General features: G+C 36.0%; 1 protein-coding gene across 2 annotated transcripts in view; it reads left to right on the top strand.

Moving 5' to 3' along the window:
* The window catches only part of LOC136030888 (G2/mitotic-specific cyclin-B2-like), a 72,958-nt gene extending 54,866 nt beyond the window's left edge, over positions 1 to 18,092 (top strand). For both annotated transcript variants that reach the window (XM_065709981.1, XM_065709982.1), the window contains exons 6-9: positions 694 to 948; positions 7,612 to 7,730; positions 11,620 to 11,761; positions 16,622 to 18,092. In XM_065709981.1, the coding sequence (XP_065566053.1) occupies positions 694 to 948; positions 7,612 to 7,730; positions 11,620 to 11,761; positions 16,622 to 16,762 (657 nt within the window). In that variant the 3' untranslated portion in view covers positions 16,763 to 18,092. The remainder of the gene's footprint in view (positions 1 to 693; positions 949 to 7,611; positions 7,731 to 11,619; positions 11,762 to 16,621) is intronic.
* The last annotated feature ends 7,795 nt before the right edge of the window (positions 18,093 to 25,887 follow it).

Genomic DNA, 25,887 nt, shown 5'->3' with positions numbered 1-25,887 from the left:
GTAGTCAGAATAGATAGGATTCCTACTATTTGTTTTTTTTTTTTTTTTTTTCCATATATTTAAATAGAATATCAGACTCAAAAATTTTTGTTTGAATCGGCTCGATCAATCAGCAAGCATTAAAAAAATTTTTTTCAGTAAATGGACAAAGAAAAACACAAGAAACCAACCTCAACCAGTCGAAAGCAGGGTCATGTTCGTCATGTTGAAGCACAAAGATGTATGTCCGGAAATCAAAGAATTTACTCATGTATCTCGATTCCTGCTTAAAATTCTGAAAAATTCTGGAACATTCCATATCTGACCAGAGAGTAACCTTTTTATGCAAAAAAGAAAGAAAATCACTTTGTTTACATTTCATAATAATAATTGTTAATAAAATAATTGATAATATAAATAATTATATAATAAATAATTATTTATATAATAAATAAGTAATTCATAGTTAGTAATAATCGTTAGAGCCTCCGCGAAAAACCACAAAAATATATCATAAAGTCAGTATGCAAAGTGTATGTGGAGTTTTAAATCCACAGCATCTAATCCTAGTGCAGAAGTGAAAGAACTTGTGCTAGGATTTTTCTGTTTTTCTCTGACTCTGCAGTAAATTGCAGAACCCAAATATATGTTTGAATTGGTATTATCCGTATGATTCAATCAAATTACCATAAAAGTATTCTTTTATTCTAACAGTATGAGCCAAACACTTCAAGAAATCATCTTCAACTGGTCGGAGTGACTGCTATGTTCATTGCTTCGAAGTACGAGGAGATGTACGCTCCAGAAATTAAGGATTTTACTTATGTCACTGACAATGCTTACACTACCAGAGAAATACGACGCATGGAAATTCAGATGCTATCAAAGCTCCGTTTTTCTCTCGGACGCCCCCTTCCTCTTCATTTTTTGCGCCGAAATACAAAAGCTGCTTCTCATGTCAATGACAAGGTTAGTATTTATTGATTTTTACTTTTGTGCATAAGTGTTTATACGAATATATAGAAAGCCAATACTCTTCTATAGACACGTAAACAAAAAAAGTGAAGGATCCGCCACCGGAATTTGCAGTCCAAACAGGCGATGCTGATCTCATTCTCATGGATGGTGGGCTCGTGACACTAATTATCAGATAAATGTCCTGGTTCTCCTATATACATATATACATATATATATATATATATATATATATATATATATATATATATATATATATATATACTAGCTGTTGGGGTGGCGCTTCGCGCCACCCCAACACCTAGTTGGTGGGGGCGCTTCGCGCCCCCCCCAAGCCCCCCCGCGCGCGTAAGTCGTTACGCGCCATAATAGTTACGCGCCATTGTAGTTGTGTCCCTATGTCCCACCTGTGAATATAGATATATATATATATATGGTTTTAACTACGTAAAACTTGCGAATATACAACATTCTTTGCTGTCCCATTGTCTTTGCATATAAATAGATTGTCAGGTTATCCCCTGTTTCCCCCGGTGTCCCCGTTGTAGTTGTGTCCCTGTGTCCCGGTCGTCATTTATATTCCCTGTGTCCCGGGTCCCGGTCATCATTTGTATCCCGGTGTCCCGGTCTGTATATACATTCGTTTTTTAGTTTTGTTTTTCTCCTTTATTTTTTTCCTTTTTTTTTCTTTTTTAGCTTATTTAGATTTTTAGATTTTTTAGTTTTTTTTATTAGTTTTTAGTTTTTATTTCTTTTTAGTTTTTTTGTCCCGGTCGTCATTTATATCCCCCTGTTTCCCCCGGTGTCCCCGTTGTAGTTGTGTCCCTGTGTCCCGGTCGTTATTTATGTTCCCTGTGTCCCGGTCGTCATTTGTATCCCGGTGTACCGGTCTGTATATACATTCGTTTTTTAGTTTTGTTTTTCTCCTTTATTTTTTTTCCTTTTTTTTTCTTTTTTAGTTTATTTAGATTTTTAGATTTTTTAGTTTTTTTATTAGTTTTTAGTTTTTTTTTCTTTTTAGTTTTTTTGTAGTTTTTACCTTCTTTTTAGTTTTGTTAATTTTTTTTTTTTTACTTGTGTCCTGGTCGTCATTTATACTCCCTGTGTCCCGGTGCTTTGTTGATTGCTAATCGAACATTCCTTTTGTCCTGGTCGCTTTCTCTTTGAGTGTCGTCATTTATTTTTTCTTTTTTAGTTCTTTTAGTTTTTACCTTTTTTAGTTTTTTTTTAGTTTTTAGTTTTTTTAGTTTTTACCTTTTTTTAGTTTTTTTAGTTTTTTAGCTTTTTTAACATTCCTTTTGTCCTGGTCGCTTTCTCTTTGAGTGTCGTCATTTATTAGTTTTTTCCTTTTTTTTAGTTTTTTATTGGTTTTTTACCTTTATTTTAGCTTATTTTTCAGTTTTTTCCTTTTTTTAGTTTTTTTTTATTTTTTATTTTTTTAGTTTTTTACCTTTTTTTAGTTTTTTTAGTTTTTTTAGTTTTTTAGCTTTTTTACTTTTTTTATTAGTTTTTAGTTTTTTTTTGTAGTTTTTGCCTTTTTTTAGTTTTTTCAGTTTTTTTTTAGTTTTTTATTGGTTTTTACCTTTATAGTTTTTTTAGTTTTTTAGCTTTTTTATTTTTTTTATTAGTTTTTAGTTTTTTTTGTAGTTTTTGCCTTTTTTTTTAGTTTTTTCAGTTTTGACGTCACCTAATCCAGTTTTTTCAGGTGACGTCACCTGACACATCCATCCATCCATCCACAGACAGACAACTTATTTTTATATATATAGATATATATATATATATATATATATATTATATATATATATATATATTGACTAAGGAGATGGGCTAGACGGCATAATAGTAAAATATTATACTGGCATGTTAATAAATTGAAATATCCGGACTAGTCCCAGTTAAAGATAGAAATGGGGCCACAATTAGTGATAAGGAAAAAGTTAAAGAAAGATGGGTGGAACATTTTGAGAATGTGCTAAACCGAGATACAGTTGCAGGAAAAGATATGGATAAAGATGAAAAAGTTTGTGATACCTTGGATGTGAAGGAAGATTTGTTTAGTGAGGAAGAATTAGCAACAGTACTAAAAGGATTAAAAAATAATAAGGCTCCAGGTACTGATAGTATGATTAATGAGTTTCTTAAATATGGTGGCTCTGAGGTTAGGAATAAGCTACTGAAGATTATGAACATGATTTTTGAAAAAGGGAAAGTACCCAATAATTTAGGAAAACCTTTATTAAATCACTGTATAAGAAAGGTGACAAGAGTGAGTTTCGTAATCATCGAGGCATTAGTCTGGCCCCTTTAGGTAGCAAATTACTGAGTAATATGATACTTATTAGACTGAGAGATGATGTAGACAAAGTTTTAAGGGAAGAACAATGCGGTTTCACAAAAGGTAGAGGATGTGTCGACCAAGTTTTCACTCTTAGGTTAATAATTGAGAAGTCCTTTCGTTGTCAAACACCTTTGGTCCTCAGTTTTATCGATTATGAGCAAGCTTTCGATTCTGTTGATAGAAGAGCGTTAAAAAAAGGTCTTATCGTTATATGGTATACCAGAAAAATACGTTAAAGTGATTTGTGCTATGTACGAGAATAATACTGCTGCGGTTAAGGTAGGAAATGAGGTTAGCAACTGGTTTCGTATTAAATCAGGAGTTAAGCAGGGTTGTGTTCTATCTTCTATCCCCCTTTATATGGATTATTTTGATGGATTTCGTCTTAAGGAGCACAGAAAAGGCAATTGGAGACCACGGAATCAAAAATGGGGAGGAAAAACGCTCCTGGACTTAGATTATCTTGATGATTTAAGCATATTAGATGAAAGTGTAAGCAAAATGAATGAATTTTTAGAGGTTTGCGAGTTCAGGGTGCTAAAATAGGCTTGAAAATTAATGTTAAGAAGACTAAGTCACTAAGGCTAGGAATAAGTGAAGATGAACAGGTGACATTAGGTAACGAAAAGATTGATCAGGCTGGGAGTTTCACTTACCTTGGTAGTATTATTAGTAAAGACGGTGGGAGCAATGAAGATGTTAAAAGTAGAATAGCTAAGGCTCAGGGTGTTTTTTTTTTCACAGCTAAAAAAAAGTTTGGAAGAATAGAAAGATAAGTTTGCAAACCAAGATTAGAATATTGGAAGCTACAGTGATGACAGTGGTTAAATATGGCTCTGAAGCATGGGCGCTCCGAAAAGCAGATGAAAGTTTACTAGATGTTTTCCAGAGAAATTGCCTACGCATTGTTCTGGGTACCCGTCTGACTAACCGTATTTCAAACAGTAGGTTGTACGAAAAATGTGGTTCAATCCCGCTTTCTAGGGCTATAATGAAAAAAAGGTTGAGATGGCTAGGCCATGTTCAACGGATGAAGGATGACAGATTACCGAAGATTTCCTTTTTGGCCAACCGTCTGGGGCTACACGGAAAGCAGGTCGTCCTTGTCTGGGTTGGGAGGATGTCATAAATAAAGATTTAAAGGAAACGGGAACTTCCTGGGAGGGTGTAAAGAGGGAGTCTATAAATAGATTAGGTTGGAGGAGGAGCGTGCGTAGCTGTGTTGGCCTCTGGTGGCTGGGTGCTGCAATGAGTTATTAGTAGTATATATATATATATATATATATATATATATATATATATATATATATATATATATATATATATATATATATATATATAAATCAAGTTGCCATCAATCCATGGCTAATTGAAGAAAAAGCCAAGACAGCCAGTCTGGGTGAACGGCACATTACAAAAATGATGTTATTTTCACTTATTGATAGATAGTGTATCATCCATCCATCTTAGGGCAGAACTAAGGTACTTGTCTTAGAACTTCAGGGATGATCGAGATTTCGGGTTGACTCGTGATGCACATTGTCGACTGGACGTGTATGCGAAGGAGGGGGAGACTAAACTTCCTTGGACTCACAGGGGTACATGTGACCTAAGCATAATAGACTTACCCACTTAGAGTCTCAGGCAGACTTTAGGGTTTTAGTATGACACATGACCGTTAAGTCACCTGGAATTGCAGGGAAACAAGTGTCAAGTCCAAATCCTAACAGGGCTCGCCCAATGCTTCGAGTATCGGGCCAAGCTTAGCACCCAATTCACAGTTGTGCTAACAAAAAATGAATTAAATATTGGGTTGACCGAAAAGTCGCCTGAACTAGCAAAGCCAAAAAGCATCCATAGCCTACTAGGGGGCCCCATCTGCCTTGACTGTGAGGTGAGTGACCCAATTCACAAGCTCAGACAGTTGCGCTAACAAAAAATTAATTGAATATTGGTTGACCAACAAGACGCCTGGAATTGCAAGGCAAACAAGCGTCCAACAGTTATTTTCACTACCTGGCTCATGGTATTAATATCTTTGTATGCGTCATCATGCTAGCTGACTTAATATTTTTTTCATTGATTTTACTTTCTGGATATTGTCAAATTGAGTTTTAGATGGTTATTCTTCGGGTCGATTGGCGGCCCTAAAAGAATACCAAGAAGCCCGATGCTTGGGCGCATATAGGACACTTCAAATGTGTAATGATATTCATAACAATACGCGTCATCGGGTGTATCTGGATATTGTCAAATTGAGTTTTAGATGGTTATTCTTCGGGTCGATTGGCGGCGCTAAAAGAATACCAAGAAGCCCGATGCTTGGGCGCATATAGGACACTTCAAATGTGTAATGATATTCATAACAATACGCGTCATCGGGTGTATTTGTTCCCTGATAATTGTATTGGTTATGTCAGTTGCCTATATGTGTTAGCTGTTTCTGAGCTATTCCCATTTACCCAAGACCTTAGATCCTCCCATTCACCATTTTTTCATTTACCTTAGACCTTAGATGCTCCAGAGCCAGAAGTGGCATATAGGGCGTCTACGAAGCCTCGGCAGACATCTCAGAACTGAGCTGCAGCCGTGACATCTTCCCACTTTGGTTGAAGAGATAGCTCCGCATCTCTCAGATCCCGGCCGTTCTGCCATTGAAGGTCATGTCTTGGTCGACCTCTTTTGTGTTTCCCTTCGGGACGTCACTCATATAACGTTTTTTATGAGTCGATCCTCTGGCATACGAAGGACGTGACCAAGATAAGTCCATCTCCTACCCATCAGGAGGTCACTGACTAATGTCTGACCTGTTCGCCGGCAGATTTCTGTGTTGATGACCTTTTCCTGCCATTTCTAAGGCTAATGTTCTCAAAAGCTAGAAAACACTTTTCCGGTTGGACGGTTTATTTCCAGCATTCGCTAGCATAGAGGAGTATGGACATCATATTGCTATTTTGGAGTCCAAGCTTTAAGCGCGGAGAATATTTACTGATGCGTCAAACTGGTTTCGACTTGTTGAAGGCCGATGTCGCCTGTCCAATTCTCCTCTTGAGTTCATTAGCTATTTCACCATCTTATTCATTCCAGCTCTCGGGATACTTAAATTCTTTGACCTGTTCAATTGCTTTGTCTTTGCCCTTCAGTATCAGGGGAGAGTCAGATGTGACCATGCTCTTTGTCTTACTGACATTCACCGCAAGTCCCACTTTCTCGGCCTTTCCATCTATGGCGTGGAGTAGCAGCTGCAGTCCCTGTTTCACTTCCTCGATAAGAACAAATCCACCTGCTAAGTTCAGATTAGAGATATACCGGCTGTTAATCTTCACTCCACAGTCCGAAGACTGCCGCAGAATATAATCCACTACAATGGCAAACAGGAACGGGGATGGGACACGTCCTTTTTTGACTTCAGACGTTATCTTGAAGAAAAGTGTGTCCCCACTTTCTCTGTGCTTGCAGCATTCCCTTTCTTCATAAAGTGTCATTCTCACTTTGATTGGTTATAGCCCTATTACATACAAAAGAAGATTTTCTGTGATTTTCTCTTTCCTTTATATGACATTATCTTCTTTTTAATATTATTTGTGTGTGTGTCAATGTGCATACTTATCAATTTTGTGTCCCTGAATGCTTGTCTCTTCGTCATTTTGGGCATAATATAGGTTCGACTCAAAGGAGGAAGAAGCATTAAAAATTTTCCTCATCAGGGGATGGGGGTAGGCACTGAAAAAAAAACATACATTGCTATGTTTAGGTCACAATTTCCTGGGAATTTTTTGAGCCAATCTCATGGGAGGGGCGGATGTAATTTACACATAGCTTAATCTTAAAGGACTAGATAAGATTTCTTTGGAGGGGGGGAGAATAATGCTTAAAGAAATATAATTTAACGCGACGTTTCATTATAGGTTTTTTAATTACAACTTCATTTCCTCGTAAAGGAGATGGGGCGTAATAAAAATATGGTTTTAATTTCTCGGTTTTTCTGTGGGTTTTCCCCCTTATTTTAGTATATTCCTAAACTAATGTTAAACATAAAGTTGGAAACTTATTTCAATTCTGATTCGTTTTCCGAAGTAATCAGGATTCAATTAAATTTTGATATAGAGCTTACTGACATATGTTTCATTGGTACCGTTACATTTATTTGTTAATTTTTGGGGCGAAGGGTTGAAGAAAGCATGGGGTAGAACTTGGGAAATGTTTATAGTTCGTAGTAGTAATAATCTCAGTTGATAGTTCCTAGTAGCGAGAGCACTGTCAAGCTTCCATTTTCATGTAAACTTGATTGCTTTAACCTTAGTTTCTTTTTATAGATTGATGCATCGCACCATGCATTAGCTAAATACCTGCTGGAGTTATGTTTGCCTGAATATGAAATGTGTCATTATCCACCCTCCCAACTGGCTGCCGCGGCACTGTGCCTTTCTTTAACGTAAGTTGTCTGTCACTCTTTCATTTGGATACTAGAGTAAAGTAATCTATTTTGTTTTTTGAGAGAGAGAGAGAGAGAAAACATTTATTATTAAACCAAAACAAAAACAGTACTAACAGACACCTTGAGAAGTAAAAAACTTGTCCGAGGGGGTGGCAAAAATACAGTAGAAAATAATACGGGACAAAGAAAAAAAATTATTTATAAAACCAGTAGTACCACCTAATCGGCACCAAATTCAACAATACTAATAAATTCATACCCCTAGAGGCTAGAACAGATTACTGAATCATTTATTTACACAACCACCACCCCCCACAAAAAAAAATAAGACAAAAGAACGAAAATTCATACTTAGTAAAAAGAAATTCTTTTATTTCACTCTTGAAAAAGAAATATCACTATTATTTTTAAACTCTGATAAAGATTATTCCAACTTCTAATCCCCCTGTGAAGCACTAAAAACGTCGACCGGGTAGAAACAATCAATGAAATATTAATCTCCAGAAGATCGGGTGTCGTAATTGTGGATCATGGATCTCAAATACTAAACTGTCAAAACATGAAAGATTTGTACCCTGATGTAGCCTAAAAACACAAAAGTTTATATAACTCTCGTAGTCCAGACTTTTTGTAACTACTCTTCTCTACTATATGCTATACTTATACTACTACTATATGCTATAGTTACTATAACATTAGTTGAGATGAAAGCAAGTTCTTTCACAGTTGCGGACTCTACTTCTTCTGTAATTTAATGAAGGCAGCAGAGCTACGTAAATAAAACTTTTACAGATTAATCAGGAATTGATATTTGAATTATCTTGAAATATAGTTGAAATTGGTGTTGGGACTTCTTTTACAAAATAAGTTATCTCATACGGTTACTGGAGTTCTCCTCCTCAAAAGGCAGAAAATTAGTATTTTAATGAAATACTACTTTCATAACTACTTTCATAATTTAATGAAAGTAGTGGAACTTCGTAAAAGAAACTTTTAGGGATTATTCAGGAATTAATGTTTGAATTATCGGTTGAAATTGACGGACTTTGTTTACAAAATATGCCATCTCATACAATCACTGTACCCCTCCCCCCTTGAAGAAAGACAGTCAGTATTTGTGTAAATGACTAAGAAGCAAATTCTTGTTACTGCATTTACTTTTTTGGTTGCTCACATTATATGGAACGTGGTTTGAATATTTAATGCACTCTCTGGGGGGGGGGGGTATTGTTTATATTCCATGGTACCCAAATTCGGATGGGATTGGTTGCCTGACATTTCTCTTTGTAACATATCTTTTTGCTCTTTATTACTAACCCCATTTAATCAGTTGTAATCCTTTCCTCATTTCATTAACATTTTTTTTTTCTTTTAAACCCCCTATGATGTCCATTGATGGGACTAAGTAGAACAAGAAGAGATTCTCTCTCTCTCTCTCTCTCTCTCTCTCTCTCTCTCTCTCTCTCTCTCTCTCTCTCTCTCTCTCTCTCTCTCTCTCTCTCTCTCTCTCTCTCTCTCTCTCTCTCTCTCTCTCTCTCTCTCTCTCTCTCTCTCTGTCTCTCTCTCTCTCTCTCTCTGATTTTTCTGCTGTAGAATGTTTCGAATGTTATGACTACTATTTTATGGAACAACGTTTTTGATTGATTCTTGAATCTACTGACTATATAGTGACTCTCTAGATGTTTAGAAGTCTAGACCTCTAAACTTCAATGACGATTTTAAGCTTGTGCTTATTCTTCCCATCAAGTTTCAACCCGATCTTTCCACTCTAAGCCTTTTCTAAGATTTTCGGTTTCCAATATTTCCGGTTTCCCCTCCAAATCCCCCCAATATCATTGGATCTGGTCGGGATTTAAATTGAGAGTTCTAAAGCACAAGATCCTTCTAAATATCAAATTTCATTAAGATCTGATCACCCGTTGGTAAGTTACAATACCTCATTTTTTCTAATTTTTCCGAATTACTCCCTCCCCCCGCCCAACTCCACCAAAGAGAGCGGATACGGTCCGGTTATGTCAGTCACTTATCTCGACTTGTGCTTATGCTTCCCACGAATTTTCATCCTGATCCCTCCGCTTTTAGCGTTTTCCAAGATTTCCGGTCTCCCTCCCCCCCAATGACACTAGATCCGGCCGAGGTTTAAAATAAGAGATCTGAGTTACGAGGTCCTTCTAAATATAAAATTTCATAAAGATCCGATCATTTCTTCGTAAGTTAAAAATACCTCATTTTTTATGTTTTAGAATTAACCACCCCCAACTCCCCCAAAGAGAGAGGATCCATTGCGGTTATGTCAATCACGTATCTAGGACTTGTGCTTATTTTTCCCACCAAGTTTCATCCCGATCCCTCGGCTCTAAGTGTTATCCAAGATTTTAGGCCCCCTCCCCCTAACTTCCCCCGATGTCACCAGATACGGTCGGAGTTAAAATAAGAGCTGTGAGACACTATATCCTTCGAAAGATCAAATTTCAATAAGATCCGATCGCTCCTTCCTAAGTTAAAAATACCTCATTTCTCAGAATTAACCCACCCCCCAACTCCCCCAAAGAGAGCGGATCCGTTCTGCTTATGTCAATCACGTATCTAGGACTTGTGCTTATTTTTCCCACCAAGTTTCGTCCTGATCCCTCCGTTCTAAGCGTTTTCCAAGATTTTAGGTTCCCCACCCCAACTCCCCCCAATGTCACCTGATCCGGTCGGGATTTAAAATAAGAGCTCTGAGACACGATATCCTTCCCAACATCAAATTTTATTAAGTTCTGATCACCCGTTCGTAAGTTAAAAATACCTCCTTTTTTTCTAATTTTTCCGATTAAACCGTCCCCCCACTCCTCCTCCCCCCCAGATGGTCGAATCGGGGAAACGACTATTTCTAATTTAATCTGCTCCGGTCCCTGATACGCCTGCCAAATTTCGTAGTCCTAGCTCACCTGGAAGTGTCTAAAGTAGCAAAACCGGGGCAGACAGACCGACAGAATTTGTGATAGCTATATGTCACTTGGTTAATACCAAGTGCCATAAAAAAGGTAAACCTTAGAAAAACGAAATTGCGATAATGTCACAAAACTTTAAAACAAACAAAAGAAAACATTTAAAAAACAAAATTTTGATGTCACCTTGAAAAAATTCATAACTTTAAACTAACCAAAAGGAAAAACCTTAGAAAAATAAAATTGTGGTACTGCCGTAAAAAGTTATGATTTTTAAACAACCGAAAGAAAAACCGGGGTTTTGTAGATTCTTATGAAAAGTATGGTTCAATCCGGCTTTCTAGGGCTATAAGGAAAGAAAGGTTGAGATGGCTAGGGCACCTTCTGCGGATGAAGAATGACAGATTGCCGAATATTGTCCTTTTCGGCCAACCGTCTAGGGCTAAACGGAAAGCAGGTTGTCCTCGTCTGGGGTGGAAGGATGTCATAAAGAAAGATTTAAAGGAAATGGGAACTTCCTGGGAGGGTGTAAAGAGGGAGGCCTTGAATAGATTGGGACGGAGGAGGAGTTTGCGTAGCTGTGTTGGCCTCAGGCTGTTTGGTGCTGCGTTGAGTTGTTAGTAATATTACTAACAGTAATAAAGTATTAGTAGTTTTTCAGCTATAAAAAGCTTCTTTTTTTCCTTTTTTTTTACAAAGGTATGCTACTAAAAGGTGTATTTTTATATGTTTTAATTTTTTAAACATTTCAATGAAAACCAGAGAATATAGGGCTCAATCTGATACTTCAGTTGGAATTCATATTGCGAATTTGCTTTGTAGTTTTCATTTGACAAAAATTACTGTCAGGTGACAGTGTTAGCACATTTTACTCGTGTGCAAAGCAGAACTGGTGATTTTGTTGATATAATTTTTATATTATAGACTTTAAACATTACAATTTTACATTATAGGCTTCTTGAACAAGATAAGTCGATGGAACAGTTGTGGGAACCGACCTTAGTCCGATATTCATTTTACAAGTTGTCTCAAATTCAGGAGCCATTGCAAAATATGGCCGCTATTATTCTCAAAGCTGGTATTTCGAAAAATCAGGTATGTTTGTTACCATTCACAACATTATAGGAAGTAGACATGTAAATACCGTCACCATTTGGATTTTTTTTTTTTTTTTTTTTTTTGTCAAAAAACCTTTTTGGGGGTAAATAATATCGAAAATTGTCATGCATATCCGTCATAAAATAAAGAAATAAGTGTGGCTAATTACTCTAAAAAAAAGCAAACATTCTTAAGATTTATATATTTTTTTATGAAAAGACCTGAACGGCTGACTGTATAAGTCTCGGAAAAGCAACAGAAAACGTTTTAACGTTAGCATCTTCAGTTTCCAACATTTCTACAAATTGGGACATGGGATCTTTTGAAAAAAAAATCCGAATTCTCCAAGTGTCATGGGGATCGAAAGTGATTCTAGAGAACTGATGGGGCCACTAGAGCAAGGGTACTTTGCCTTGAAAATGAATTCTTGTTAGTAGTGTCAGGAGCCGAATTTCTTTTTGATAGCCAGACAAAAAAAATGATCATATGAACTGAAATTTGGTTCACTAATGTTTCAGATCAGAGTTGAAAAACTCCTTTCCCGGGGCTGGTAAAATTGTGTATGAAATAACTAAGGTTTTTCTGTTTATAAAATGATATAAATATTAAATTGATATAATGATGTTAAAATGATATAAATATAATATTAAAAATGTACCTCACTTCCATTAGGTGTACCAGCCTGAATTCGTGCATTGTTGTCGCTCATTCATTTTTGCTGGACAGAATACACCATTTCGTGTCCGGCCGGCTTAAGCCTCGATTTCGCTTTTCATTGGCTTATGGGCTTAGCGCATTTTTAAGCACAAAACGGAGCTTGAACCCTATGTTTGCCTTATACAATATTATAGGCATCGACAATCAAGATTTTCAAATTGGGAATCCGATCTTTTTTTTTTTTTTTTTTTTTTTTTTTTTTTTTTTTTTTTTTTTCATAATCTGATCACATGCTTATTTTGACACACGACAGTCAGATTCTCTTTTGGAATGTCAAATTGTAGAAAAAACTGAAAAACATAATATTTATGCATTTTGTGTTGTTCTAGAAGATGGAAACCATTTCCTGAGAAATTACACACTTAGTTTCTTCAATTTTTTAATTATGGTTTCAATATTTCAAACTATTTTCCCTGTAGTTCCAAAGAATATGTAAGGTTTGTTTTGTTTCTTTTAAGGGGGGTGGAAGCAGATCAGGTAGTAGTTTCAAAATGGGCAATTGTCCATATAAAATTTCTGAACTACTTAATGAAAATGGGCAGAAGTACCACCTTTACTTTCATTCCTTTTATCTTTTCTCTATTTTCTTCTTTTTATTAATTTTTCTTTCATGTCTTAGTTATAACCGGGGGAAATGGCACCCAGTTACATATTTTTTGGCTCCTTTTGCCTGGCCTTTATTTCCAGTAGGAAGCTTTTGGGGGGGGGGGGAAATATCTGTAATTATATAAATTAACAAGTTGTAATGCTTTCTGTCTGGACCTGACCTAAGATATTGACTAGCTTTGGCTTGGCTCATATGCTCAGCGTCTTATACACTAGATCTAGCTTGATTACCGCTTATGCAATAGTTTATGCCCTTTCGAGTGACAAACTAGATTCTTGGAACAAGATTCAATATTTCCAGTGACAAACAGTGGAGCAAAGGGGTTTATAATTCCAGTTAATACACCTGGATTGTTAAGTTGCAAATTTTGAAACGGCAAAATTTATAAACCACATCCACGACCTGACAAAATCCATCTTTTTTTCAAGTATGGAGTTGTCGCATTGATGATCTAGATTATGAGCTGGAATTATAACTATATAACAGTCCAGTTATATGGATTGTTAAGTTGCAAATTTTGAAACGGCAAAACAGTCTTCTTCTACTTAAAAGTAGAAAGGTGATTTTCAGTAAATTATCCGATTAAATTTGTTTAAGTCTAAAAGCAGACGAAGAGAAAAACGAGGTGATATCCAATTACTAAATGGCTTTGTTCGTCGCACTCGGAAGAAAAGCTTTTACTCACGCTCTAAAAAAAAAGTTTAGCGTAAAGAATGGATATCTAGGAGATGGTGGCTCGTCCCATATACAGGAGAATTTTATTTAAGTTTATTGTTGCTTTTGACCTTCATTTGAGAAATTAGTTGTTTTTTAAAATGTAATGTTGTTCAAGTCTGCAATTAGAAAAATATGAGCTTAAGCTGTTCTTCCAAAATAAAAATGACGAGAAGTTTTCTGAAGTTCATTAGCTAAAATTTGCTTGGGATGGGAAATAATGGAAGTGTCGATATTTTTTGCTAGGTTGTAATATCTGATGTTCGATCTTCAGATTTTTGAAGTCGAGATTCTTAATCGAAGTTGTTCTGAACCGCTGTCATTTTCAGTGACAAACAGCAGAGCAAAAGGGGTTTATAATTCCAGTTTATTCACCTGGATTGTTTAGTTGCAAATTTTGAAACAGCAAAATTAATAAACCCCATCAACGACCTGACAAAATCTATCTTTTTGTCAAGCATAAAGTTGTCGCATTGATGATCTAGATTATGAGCTGATAATCTCGATTGGCAGGCAAAATTGTTTTAATGATCTGGAATATCAGTGGAACGGCTTATTTATAATCCAGATAATGATTTCACAATCCGGTTTATCAGTGGAAATGGACGTTTTGTCTCTTATCGTTTTTCTTTCTTTATACCTGTTACTTGATAACATTTTGACGTTTTCTCTTTTTATTCTGCGTTGTTTAGAAAAAAATCTTATCAGCAATAGAAAGTAGACTTTCAGAGGGCTGTTGATTTATTAAGCTATTTTTTAACAAGGCAAAATACTAGTTTGGTAGCCATGTTTAGTGGTGGCAGGTGAAAGCCAGGTTTCATGATGCTATGCGAAAGTCAGGTTTCATGGTGCCAGGTGAAAGCCAGGTTTCATGGTGCGAGTTGAAAGCCAGGTTCCATGACGCTATGCGAAAGTTAGCTTTCATGGTGCGAAATGAAAGACGTTTTTTTATGGCACTTGGTATTAACCAAGTGACATATAGCGATCGCAAATTCTGTCGGTCTGTCCCTGTTTTGCTACTTTAGGCACTTCCGGGTAAGCTAGGACGACGAAATTCGGTAGGCGTATCAGGGACCGGACCAGATCAAACTAGAAATAGTCGTTTTCCCGATTTGACCATCTGGGGAGTGGGGGGCCGGTTAATTCGGAAAAATAGAAAAAATGAAGTATTTTAACTTACGAAGGAGTGATCGGATCTTAATGAAATTTGAAGTTTGGAAGGATATCGTGTCTCAGAGCTCTTATTTTAAATCCGGTGACATTGGGGGGAGTTGGGGGGGGGGCTAAAATCTTGGAAAACGCTTAGAATGGAGGGATCGGGATGAAACTTGGTGGAAAAAATAAGAACAAGTTCTAGATACGTGATTAACATAATCGGAACCGATCCGTTCTCTTTGGAGGAGCTAGGGGCCGTTAATTTGGAAAAATTAGAAAAATTAAGGTATTTTTCACTTCAGAACGGGTGACCGGATCTGAATGAAATTTGATATTTAGAAGGAACTCATGTCTCAGAGCTCTTATTTCAAATCCCGACCAGATCTGTTGACATAGGGGGGAGTTGGAGGGGGAAATCGGAAATCTTGGGAAACGCTTAGAGTGGAGGAATCGGGTTGGAACTTGGTGGGTAGAATAAGCAAATGTTGTAGATACGTCATTGACGTAACCGTTCTGGATTCGCTCTCTTTGGGGGAGTTAGAGGTTGGGGTTCAACGGCTTTGGTGAGTTTGGTGCTTCTGGACGTGCTAGGACGATGAAAATCGGTAGGCGTGTCAGGGAGCTGCACAAATTGACTTGATAAAGTCGTTTTCCTCGATTCGACCATCTGGGGGGCTGAAGGGAGAGGAAAGTGAGAAAGAATGAGGTATTTATAACTTACGAGTGGGTGATCGGATCTTAATGAATTTTGATATTTAGAAGGACATCGTGACTCAGAGCTCTTATTTTAAATCCAGACCGGCATTAAGCCTCTGATTTTCCTTTTAAATCAATCTTTTGATTCTTAGAATTTTGCTAGAGCTCATACCATATGAGCTCTCGGTTCTTCCGGCCTCGTCACAAGTGCCATATGAGCTCTTAGCTCTTGTTATTTGAGTGAAAATTCTGTTCACGTCTTTTTCTGATTGAATTCCAAAATTTGTTTTCCTAACCTGAAAATTGTTTTGGAAAGTTCTAGGAGGCATAGACAGAAATGAGTCTACGGCTTTTAGTGTGTGGAGTAAGTTAGTAAATAGTAAGTCTGGTTAGACAAAACAATATCCCACTTATATGTAAAATAGCCTTTGTAAAAAATATGAAAGCAATGTATTTGCTGACGCTTAAAAAATGCTAGTAAATGTTTCGATTTTTGCTTTGTAACAACTCGACTTTTTGTGTTTTTTAGTAAAAGTTTCTTAAATGTAAATTTCATGTTTGTACACTGATAAAAAAAAAATAACAAAAATATATCCTTAGAATTTTTGTTTAGACACATATTAAAGACCAAATATACCAAAATTAATTTGTATAGCAGCATCGCTATCTTATTTTTGCTTGGCATATGTCCAACCGCAGCCAACTTGGGTTTCATTTGGGTTTCATTCACGGGAGGATCCATTTTTGCACACAAGATATAAGTCAGAATATGACATTGTAATGACCTTAGATGATGATTACGATGCTTTATTGATTTTTAAGCCAGCCTAGTGTGAAAGGACTTGTTGACGTGTGAAAGGTTATGCTAATGTAACCCCTTAGCATTGAAAATTATGTGCACAGTGAGGTAGTAGCTTTATTCTTTTAATTATTTTAAGTTTTGATGTTTTCTTTCTTTCTTTTTTTAGTCCGTTCGCAAGAAGTATTCAAGCAGTAAATTGTTCGGAATAAGTACATATCCTCAACTGACTTCTAAGCGAACTGTGATGTTAGCAAAACAGTCTGCAATTGCTGATCAAAGGGTCCTAGATAAATATACTACAATTTAAGTGAGAGTTTGGCCAACAATTTCTGCGAAAATTTTTTATCGTTTTTACATGTCAGTAGGTTTAAAGTGCCTTAGTTTATAACTTCTTTATTAGGCAACCCTTCCTTCTTTTTTCTTTTTTATCTAACTCTTTTAATGTATAAGAGCGAATATAGTGTAGGTTGGAACAATGGACTTTTAATATGCTCAAGATATTTACATTTATCCATGTCAAATATATACTTTGTTCTATTTTTCTGAAAAGGTACATTAAAATTATGATTTCTTGTAAACCTTTTTTGTTTTCGAAGGTCTGGACTGGATAGTGAAAAGAACTACTCTTTGTCAAAAATATTTGTAATCGTTAATCGCTTGAACTCTTCTATAACTAAATGAGGTACAATTTTGACATTCCTTTGTTCTTTGCTCCTTCTTTATTTAAAATAATATGATCCTGAACTATAATTGAAATAATAATCTGACGATCATTACTATGTATTCCAGACTTATACAAAGGGCACAGTATGGACTTTTGGGGCGGGGGGGTAAATAAAGTGAGACTGAAGTTTTCTTGTGGAATAGGAGGCCTGACAAAATGACAAGGTTTTCGTTACTTTTTTTACTTTTTTTTAACGAACTAGCTAATAAATTGTTAAATGCTCAGCCTAGTACGTCGTTATTGTTGTAGAAGACATATTTCATTCCGTACCCCCTTCTCAGAATCTAAAGATATGTTCTTTTATCTATGTATTTTACATTTATTTACTTTTTTCTGCTGCCTATTTTGTTTATTTCTGTGCCTGCAACAGCCATTATATTTATTTTATAACATATTTTTCGATTGTTTCCAAGTAACCTATGGCATATATATTCTGGAAAAGGTTCTTTTTTTTCTTTTTTCTTTTTTCATCTTAGCCAAAAAAAAATCATATTAAATTCAACTTTTGTACATAACTTAAAAACAAAAATCACTATAAGAAGAAATTAAAAAAAAAAAAAAAAAACAAGGAATGAGATTTGTCTTTTACGTTACGCCTGATCCTAATAAGAAATATTGATTTGGTTTTATTTCCTCTTTTTAGAGAATTGGGTGAGTTTGAAGGATAATTCTAAAATAATCGGAAAGATAATACAAATTACCCAAAAAGAGCGCTGTCGTGTTAATTCTGCATATTATTTCTTAATTCTTTTTTGTTTCCTGTTTAGCATTATCTAACGTGTAATTCTTGTTTTACCTTTACGTTTTATTTTACTTGTTTAGAAATTTGCTTGTAAGCGTTATAGTTTCAAGTTAAATTTTAAGCAATGTATGGACACTACAAAATTTTGGTATAATAAATGATGATTCTGTGTTTGGTAATATGTGTTTGCTAGGGTTTCGAAAAACTCAGAAAACAAAGGAGATCGGAGACCGATTTTTACTTAGTCTCTATTTTGTAACTCGAGTAAAGCCCGATTTTTTCAATTTTTGGTAACCTAGGTATGATCATATATAAAATGTTAGTTTATGTAAGATTGTGTGTCTATAAGGATATTTAAGCACCCTAGAATTTTTTTCTAAATCTTCGGGGCTAGGTATAATTACTTATCTGATTGGACGCTAGTCTTTTATCGAAGTTTTAGATGACTGTTCAACCTTCTTTCGAAAGAGTCAACAGAGAAACTTTTAGGGATAGCTCTCCCAGGAAAATCATACCAGATCGAAGAGCAACGTTGAATGCACTTCGATTTTGAAATTACTCTGTAGAACTATTTTACTATATAATTATTACTATGTGTATGTATATACTATAGACATGAATTTTAGGAGACTTTAAAAGTTCAATGTGCAAGAATTAGTTTGAGATTTGATGTTAACAAGGTTAAATGGTTTTAACAAGGAATAAACGAGTGTGAAGAGATTATTGCTAAGTAATGGAAAAATTGATCAAGGGGATAGCTTCACTTGCCTTGGACGTATTATTAATAAAGATGATGGATGGGGTGAAAATGTAAGAAGTAGAATAGAGTGTTGAAGAAAGGGTGAAAGAATAGAAGACAAATCTCCCAATTAAGATTAGAATATTGGAAGCCATAATAGTGATAGTGGTCAAGTATGGTCCTGAAACATGGGCACTGCCAAAGGCAGAGGAAGATTTGTTAAAGGCTTTCTAGAGGACCACTGTAAGGATAGATCTAGGCATTTGTTTAATTGAACTGTACGACAAATGTGGTTCGAACACATTTTAGGGTTATAACGAAAGAAAAGTTAAGGTGGATATGGCCACGTTTTACAGATCAAGAATGACAGATTGTGCTTTTTGATCATCCATTTAGGGCCAAATAAAAGTAGGTTGTTCCTGAATGCGATGAGAAGAAGTCATAAGAAAGGATTGAAAGGAAATTAGAACCTCAATAAAGATTGAAGCTTTGGATTGGTTTGGAAAAGTGTGTCACGGTCACGGTGTGTAGGCCTCGAGTGGCTTGGTGTTGTAGTGAGTTGTTAGCAGTAGTATATGCATGTATTACTGTAATGATAAACAACAGTAGAATACCCCAGTTGTACTTTTATACAATACTAGCTGACCCCTACCACGCGATTCTGTGGCGCTGCGCGCCCCGGCAACACGTGGAGTGTTTTTAGCTTTTTTTTCTTTTTTTTTTAATTGTTAGTTTTTTTTTTTTTTTGTTTTTTTTTTTTTTTTAGTTTGGTAGATTAACAGAGGTACAAACAAACTATACTGTCTCTTTGAACCGCAAGCAAAGTCCCATTTCGTCAAAATATATTCAACTATTTTTGCAATTGCCAGTTTTTTACTCTTTAAGCAATTTAATATAATTTCATAATCATATATTTTATAATCATGTACTAAAATGAAAGCTTCCTTATATTGCAATGACGCCATGCAGTAACAAACAATTTCATTATATGAAATTATGTGATGTTATTCATATTTTTTTTTTTTTAGTTTTTCTGGTGTCTTTTTTTTCTTCTTTTATTTGGTTTTTCTGTTATTTTCTTTTTTTAAGTTTTTCTGGTGTTTTTTTTTTTTAGTTTTTCTTTTCTTTTTTTAGTTTTTTTTTCTTAGTTTGAATTGCAATTGTTGATCGCTTAAACAAAAACAACAGTATATTTTTTAGAGAACAGAAGTAAAGAAATACGGTAGAACAGAGGTACAAACAAACAGTATATTTTTATGTAGACAGATAAATGTGCATTGTACATAGATGCAGTGTGGTTTTGTTGATGGACGCAAAGGGCATTAATTTTTTGGGCGCTAATCTTGCTCGAACTCTTGTTGAAGCAACTCGAGCACTAGGAAAAGATCATACACCTTTTACTCATGTTTTATTGATAGAAGTGCTAGGTAAAGTTTTTTTTAAGTTTGTTGTTGTTGGTGTAATTGAATGGAGCTTCCAGAATTTCTTCTCTATGCTCCATTTTTTAAGTTTTCACCTCGAACAGAAGCTGATTTCCAAATTTCGAATCATTTTTTATATTTGTTTTTGATAATACCTATTTTGTTTTTTTTTCTCTAATTTTACACCTATGCTTCCATTTTTTTGCATACAAATAGGTGGGATTCTGACATTCTATTTCGTATTAACTATCATAAATATTATCTGCAAGATAAGATACAAGCGGTTCGACATTTGCTCAGAAAGAAAGAGACCTTTGTTGCAGGGGTCTTCACGAAATTGTAAGGTGGGGGTGGTCGATGTTTTCTTTTCTTTGCAAAGTAAAGTTTCTTAGCAAAGTTAGCAAAAATATGTATTTTTCAGGATCGGGGAGAGCAACTTTTTTGCAGTGATTTTTTTCCATGGAAATATCAAAAAAGGATCTTGAACCAGTGTTTTTCAAAAATCTGAGGTGGGGGCAAATTATTTTAGTATTTTTTGATGAAAATACAAACAATGCATTTTTCAAAATCTAGTTGGGTGGGAAATTGGTGACCCAACTGTTTCGCTGTCATTGACGACAATTCGAAAGATCTCGATTTTCGAAAATCTCGAAAAAAGAATCGAGAATAATCGCGATTTTCTTCGAACAAAGAGTGATCATGAAAGAACGTTAGAAGGGGTGCTACTTCATTATGTCTTCTAGAGTCGTAGCGAGACATGAGAGTATGAAGCAAATCTTTCGCTAAGGATCGTTCAACATTCAGGTTTTCGATCATTATCTGACCTGCAACAGTAAATAATTTGTTGAATAATATAATAAGTTTTTGTGTACCTCCTCCCCCCCTGAAAAAATCCTTTTGTAACCCTCCCCCGAAAAATCCTGGATACGGCCCTGCACATACGTGTACTGATTCTCCGCCTCACACTATTTAAAGAGTCTTATGTGTTCATCTCCCAAGGAATCCTAATTCTCGAAAATATTCAGCGTATTTACAATCTCGCTCTGATTCTTTGAGCTCCTATTTTAAGCATAGGGTTTTCGTCCATTCAGAGGACATTTCCGAACCCCTGTGCCACCTTCTAAAGGTAAGTACACTGGGTTCTTCTATTCGATCTTGTAGGTTACTGTAGGGGGTTCTAATGTCCTTGATCCGCAAAATATGGCTAAGATATTCCCATTTAGGGCAGTAGAAGATGTTTGTTATAATAGGCTTGTCCGTCTTTTTTTTGGAGACCCTACCAAAGAACTGATTCTTTTCTTTTGATCAAACACAGTCAAGCCGAGTGGTCAGAGCGTTAGACTTGAAATCCTGAGGACAGGGGTTCGAGTCCTGGTGTAGCTGGTTGTTTGCTTTGGAATAGGGGCCAATGGTGTGACTCGATAAGCTCAGCCAGAGTCTATCCAGCTTTAAATGAGTATCAGGGGGAGAAAGCATGGGAAGTGTCGGATGATTTGCCCCAAACCGCGCATTGCACCCCCGACTGAAGGAAGTAAATCGAGATCAGTGCTAGCGCAAGGCAGAACATTGGTCAACATGCGAAAAAGTTTTTCAAACACAGTCTGGATTCTCTAAACATGTGCATTTTTCAAAGGTCAGATTCCGGTAGTCTTCATCGCCCTTTGCCATGATTTTTCCTTATACATCAGGATTGATAGGGCTAGTCTAAATTTGACACAAACTGAGAGGACTTTTGGTCGCCAAATACCCATCGGACTGTTGATAAACCATGATTCACATAGCACCATTTTCTGTGGCTTATTTTGTTATTTTTTGTACCTCCATGTCTCCTGGTGGCTTCTCGATTGCGTTAAGGTATCAAATTCAGCTGTTAAACATGGCTTTTTCAACTTAAACAAGCAACCATTATTGAATCAGAAAAATTATTTTCGCCTTTTGCGACCCGTTGCACTACCTTACAACATTATAAACTTTTTTAGTTTGTGTGGCCAAACTAACCACAATACTAAGAGATTCGAACAGACAACAGAAAATTAAAAACTGGCGCCTAATTCCCCTGAAATCTTAGAAAAACCCTTTAACCTCTTGCTTCGTGTGCTGGAGATAGAGATATTCAGTTTTAATAAAACTTACGTGGGGTAAGTTCTGAACGATTCTGATGGTTTTTTCAGTAAGGTCCGTTTGAACATTGGTACACAACAAATGATTATTTCAAAAAAGTGAAATTATTTTCAGAAAGCTCATACTTTATCCTATTTTTCAGCATAGTCAAGTTTTTTCAAACGCTTATCGTACCTCTCAGTTAATCTAAAACTACCCTCTTCATAAAAACTTACCGTCTGCTTCGAAACCAAGAGTTAACTTCCATTTTTATGTCATCGTCATTATTGTAACGGTTGCCACTGAAGCGGCAACCGGTTGAACTAGAGGCGAAACATGGGTTTCGCATATCACGCCCAAATCAAGGCAACAGAACATGGACTGGGAACACACACACTCCCCTGTAAAGTTGAAGGTCAAACAGATTCTGTCCAAGCGCAAAATCATATCTTTGGTGTCTTGGAATAGGCTAGTAGTTTTGTTGGTCGACTTCATGCAACAAGGAACCACTCTCAATGGAGAAGCAGGCTGCCAAACCCACAGAAAGCTCCACAGAGCGATTAGAAAAAAACTTGGCATGCTGACAAAGAGAATTGTCTTTCTTCGTGACAGTGCAAGACCCCACGCTGCAGGTCAGACCCGCAATTTACTGGATAGTTTTGGCTGAGAAGGTTCAGACCATCCACCTACAGTCCTGATCTTGCGCCGGGTGATTACCATCCGTTTCTCCACCTCAAGCAGTGGCAACCGTTACAATAATGAAGAGAGGCTGATAATAGCTGAGAGGTATGATACGTGTTTGAACAAACTTGGCAACTATGCCATTAAATAGAGTAAAATAAGTATTTTCTGAAAATAAATTTACTTTTTTGAAATAATCTTTCGTTGGGTACTTATATTTAAACGGACCTTAGTTAAAAAACACACCTCCTACAATATCAGATATACGAATTTGTTTTTTCGGTTAAATGAAGCAAAATTTCTTTTTGAGGTTCAGGAAAAGACAATCATTATTTGTCTCGCAGGAAAAGACAAATTATATTCTTGCGTACCTGCTAAAAAAACAGTATAAACCAACTCAACGGAATTGTCACTTGAGCTATTTTGCCGCTCTGGGAGTACTCTGTGGCGCCACCTGCTTTTACTGACAAGCTTGCCGACAAAAGAGACTTAAAACTTCCCTGTCTTTTCAGTCAAACCACAAATTCTTGACATCTCTTGATGATGGCTCTCGAAGTCCCCTGGGAAGAATTTGCTAATGGGTCTTTGTCTTCGTGATGGTCAGCCAACCCTGAGGCTCGCAAAATGATTTTAAGCTTTCGTATCGTCTTAAAGGGTGAAAAGGAAGACTTAATAAGAACATCTACGCGCTCTTATTATGTTCGCCCTATACAACATTTTATGCATTATAGACTAAAGTCCATTATAGACTAAAGTCCAGTTGGTTTAATTAAAGGGAAGATATGCTTTCAGTAAGTTGGCGTTCTCAATGATTTTTTTTTCTGGACCAGAACTAGTGACGGACCTTAAGCCTCGGATTGACATCAAGTCTAGGACCCTAAACAAAACTAAGGATTAAAAGACAACAGGACAAGAGCCGTGTTTTAACAATGTAACTAGTCGGATAGGCTTCTCTTCTTGGGCCACGAGTCCCATTCTAACATGGCCTAGGACCATAATCAACCAAAAGTATTTTGTATTTATATTTTTTCATGAAAAAATTTAGAGCGGAAGCAACCATCCAAACACGGAACTGAAATAATACAGTTCTATAGCAGTAGTAAAAATAACACTGTTAGCTTTATGTTCCTTGTGCATTTCTTGGCGTCTTCTTTTCCTGCTCTCCTGCAGTTTTAATATATTACCAGCAGACGAAAATTTCACAATAATTCCAAAGCTGAGATTCGGATCTATCGATTTAACGAGGTACATAGTTTTAAAATTCAGTATGCATAGTTTTTTAGATTGAATGCATTAGAAAATGGATTGAATATTCATTAAACATTATGAAAAAGGACAATTTTTTCCAGCAAATTTAGATCCTTCTCCAATGAAAATGTTATTCAATATCAGAATTCTGGTTCGATGTGTATATATATATTCCTTGGATTAATGGATCCCGTGATGTGAGCCTTTTTAGCGCAAGTTACAACAGCTTGATTGTCGCAAAATCGCTTGTTTAACAGCGAACACATACCTTAATAGCTCGTCCCCTGAGAGCGGTTTTGTCGTATCTGCAACTTTTTCGGGAATTGGAGTTAAGGCTGCCATCTAATGTAAAAATTTTGGCTCTATTCGATTCCGTCGACCATTTTATTGTATCTCAACTAGAAGTGCCTCAATTTTAGATTTCTCGTTTATCGTATCTCACATTTTGTCGTTTTGTTAAGAGCGGTTTTGTCGTATCTCGTATGGGAAAATTAGATGGGCATTTTTGTCGTAACTCCATCGATGTATACTTTTGAAGAAGAGAAGATTTGGTAAAAGTTTCACAATGAGACACAAACGGACATTATTTACATCTGCACAAGCTGCACAATATTCACAGGAATCCAGGTACCTCATTTTTGTGGAATTGACTAATATTTCGTTCCAAGAATATAATATATATTATATCTTATATTATATATATTATATGTTATATTGTACATATATAGAGTATAATTTGATATGATCAAATACCTGATTTGTCATGATTTTTGTTCCGTATCAGTGGTCAGAATAAATCTTGGCTATGATCGTATTTTGGTAGTGCTTCCTTGTAATGCAGTAGTCTGTCGGTAAATTTTTTTGCAGTTCATATTACTGACTTACAAATAAAGTGAACATACCACTCGATGCCTTTTTTTTATGTTATTTATAAATATAATAATCGCTTTTATCGCAAATTCAAATTTAAACACTTTTTAACCTCATCTAACTAACCCAGCCTAGCCTAACTAACTCAACTTAACCTGACTATAAATAATGTTGGCGCTGAGAAAACGTAGCATTATTTTGTCACAAACAACCGAAAACGCATACTTTAATTGAAAATTCGGCACCAAGGAAGAAGAAAACGGCAAAATAAAATTTATTTATCCAACTTAATCGTTGGAAATTGGTGCTTGTGGATTATATAACACTAAAAAATGGATTTATAATGAAACACTAAGTTTCTCAATTAGTCTGAAACAGTAAGAAAATCGATGAGGTATACTGTTGCATTTGGTCTGAGTTTGAGGCTGGACGTGGAGCAAACGAAATAGCTAGTGGACTAGTGGCCATACGCCCATGCATCTTTCAGCCAAGTTATTGAAGAAGCGAGAATCTCTGGTCAACCGCTATACGCCCTCTTGATTGATATCAAAGGGGCCTTTGATAACATTTCTCATGCATCTGCTCTGCTCACTTTAATCCATGCTGGATTGCCCCTAGCTGTCATACGAGTCCTTCGCTCTTGGTATTCTGGTTTAAAGATCCGTATCTGTCCGAGTTCGTCTTCATCTCAGTCCAAATTAATTCAAGTGAGTAGAGGAATTAGACAAGGAGGAATTATTTCTCCTTATATATTCAATTCTTGTTTAGCTACTGCCCTTAATTCTCTTTCCTGCTCTTTTGTTTCATTATCTCGAAATCTGTCTTACATTGCATATGCTGATGACATTATCCTTCTAAGCCGGTCCAAGTCTAGTCTTGTTTCTAATTTTAATATTTTAATTAATTG

Source organism: Artemia franciscana, chromosome 9 (assembly GCF_032884065.1).
Source record: "Artemia franciscana chromosome 9, ASM3288406v1, whole genome shotgun sequence".
Classification (NCBI taxonomy): Eukaryota; Metazoa; Arthropoda; class Branchiopoda; order Anostraca; family Artemiidae; genus Artemia; species Artemia franciscana.
The sequence above is the reverse complement of the archived record's forward strand: the minus strand, read 5'-3'. Positions and strand labels throughout refer to the sequence as shown.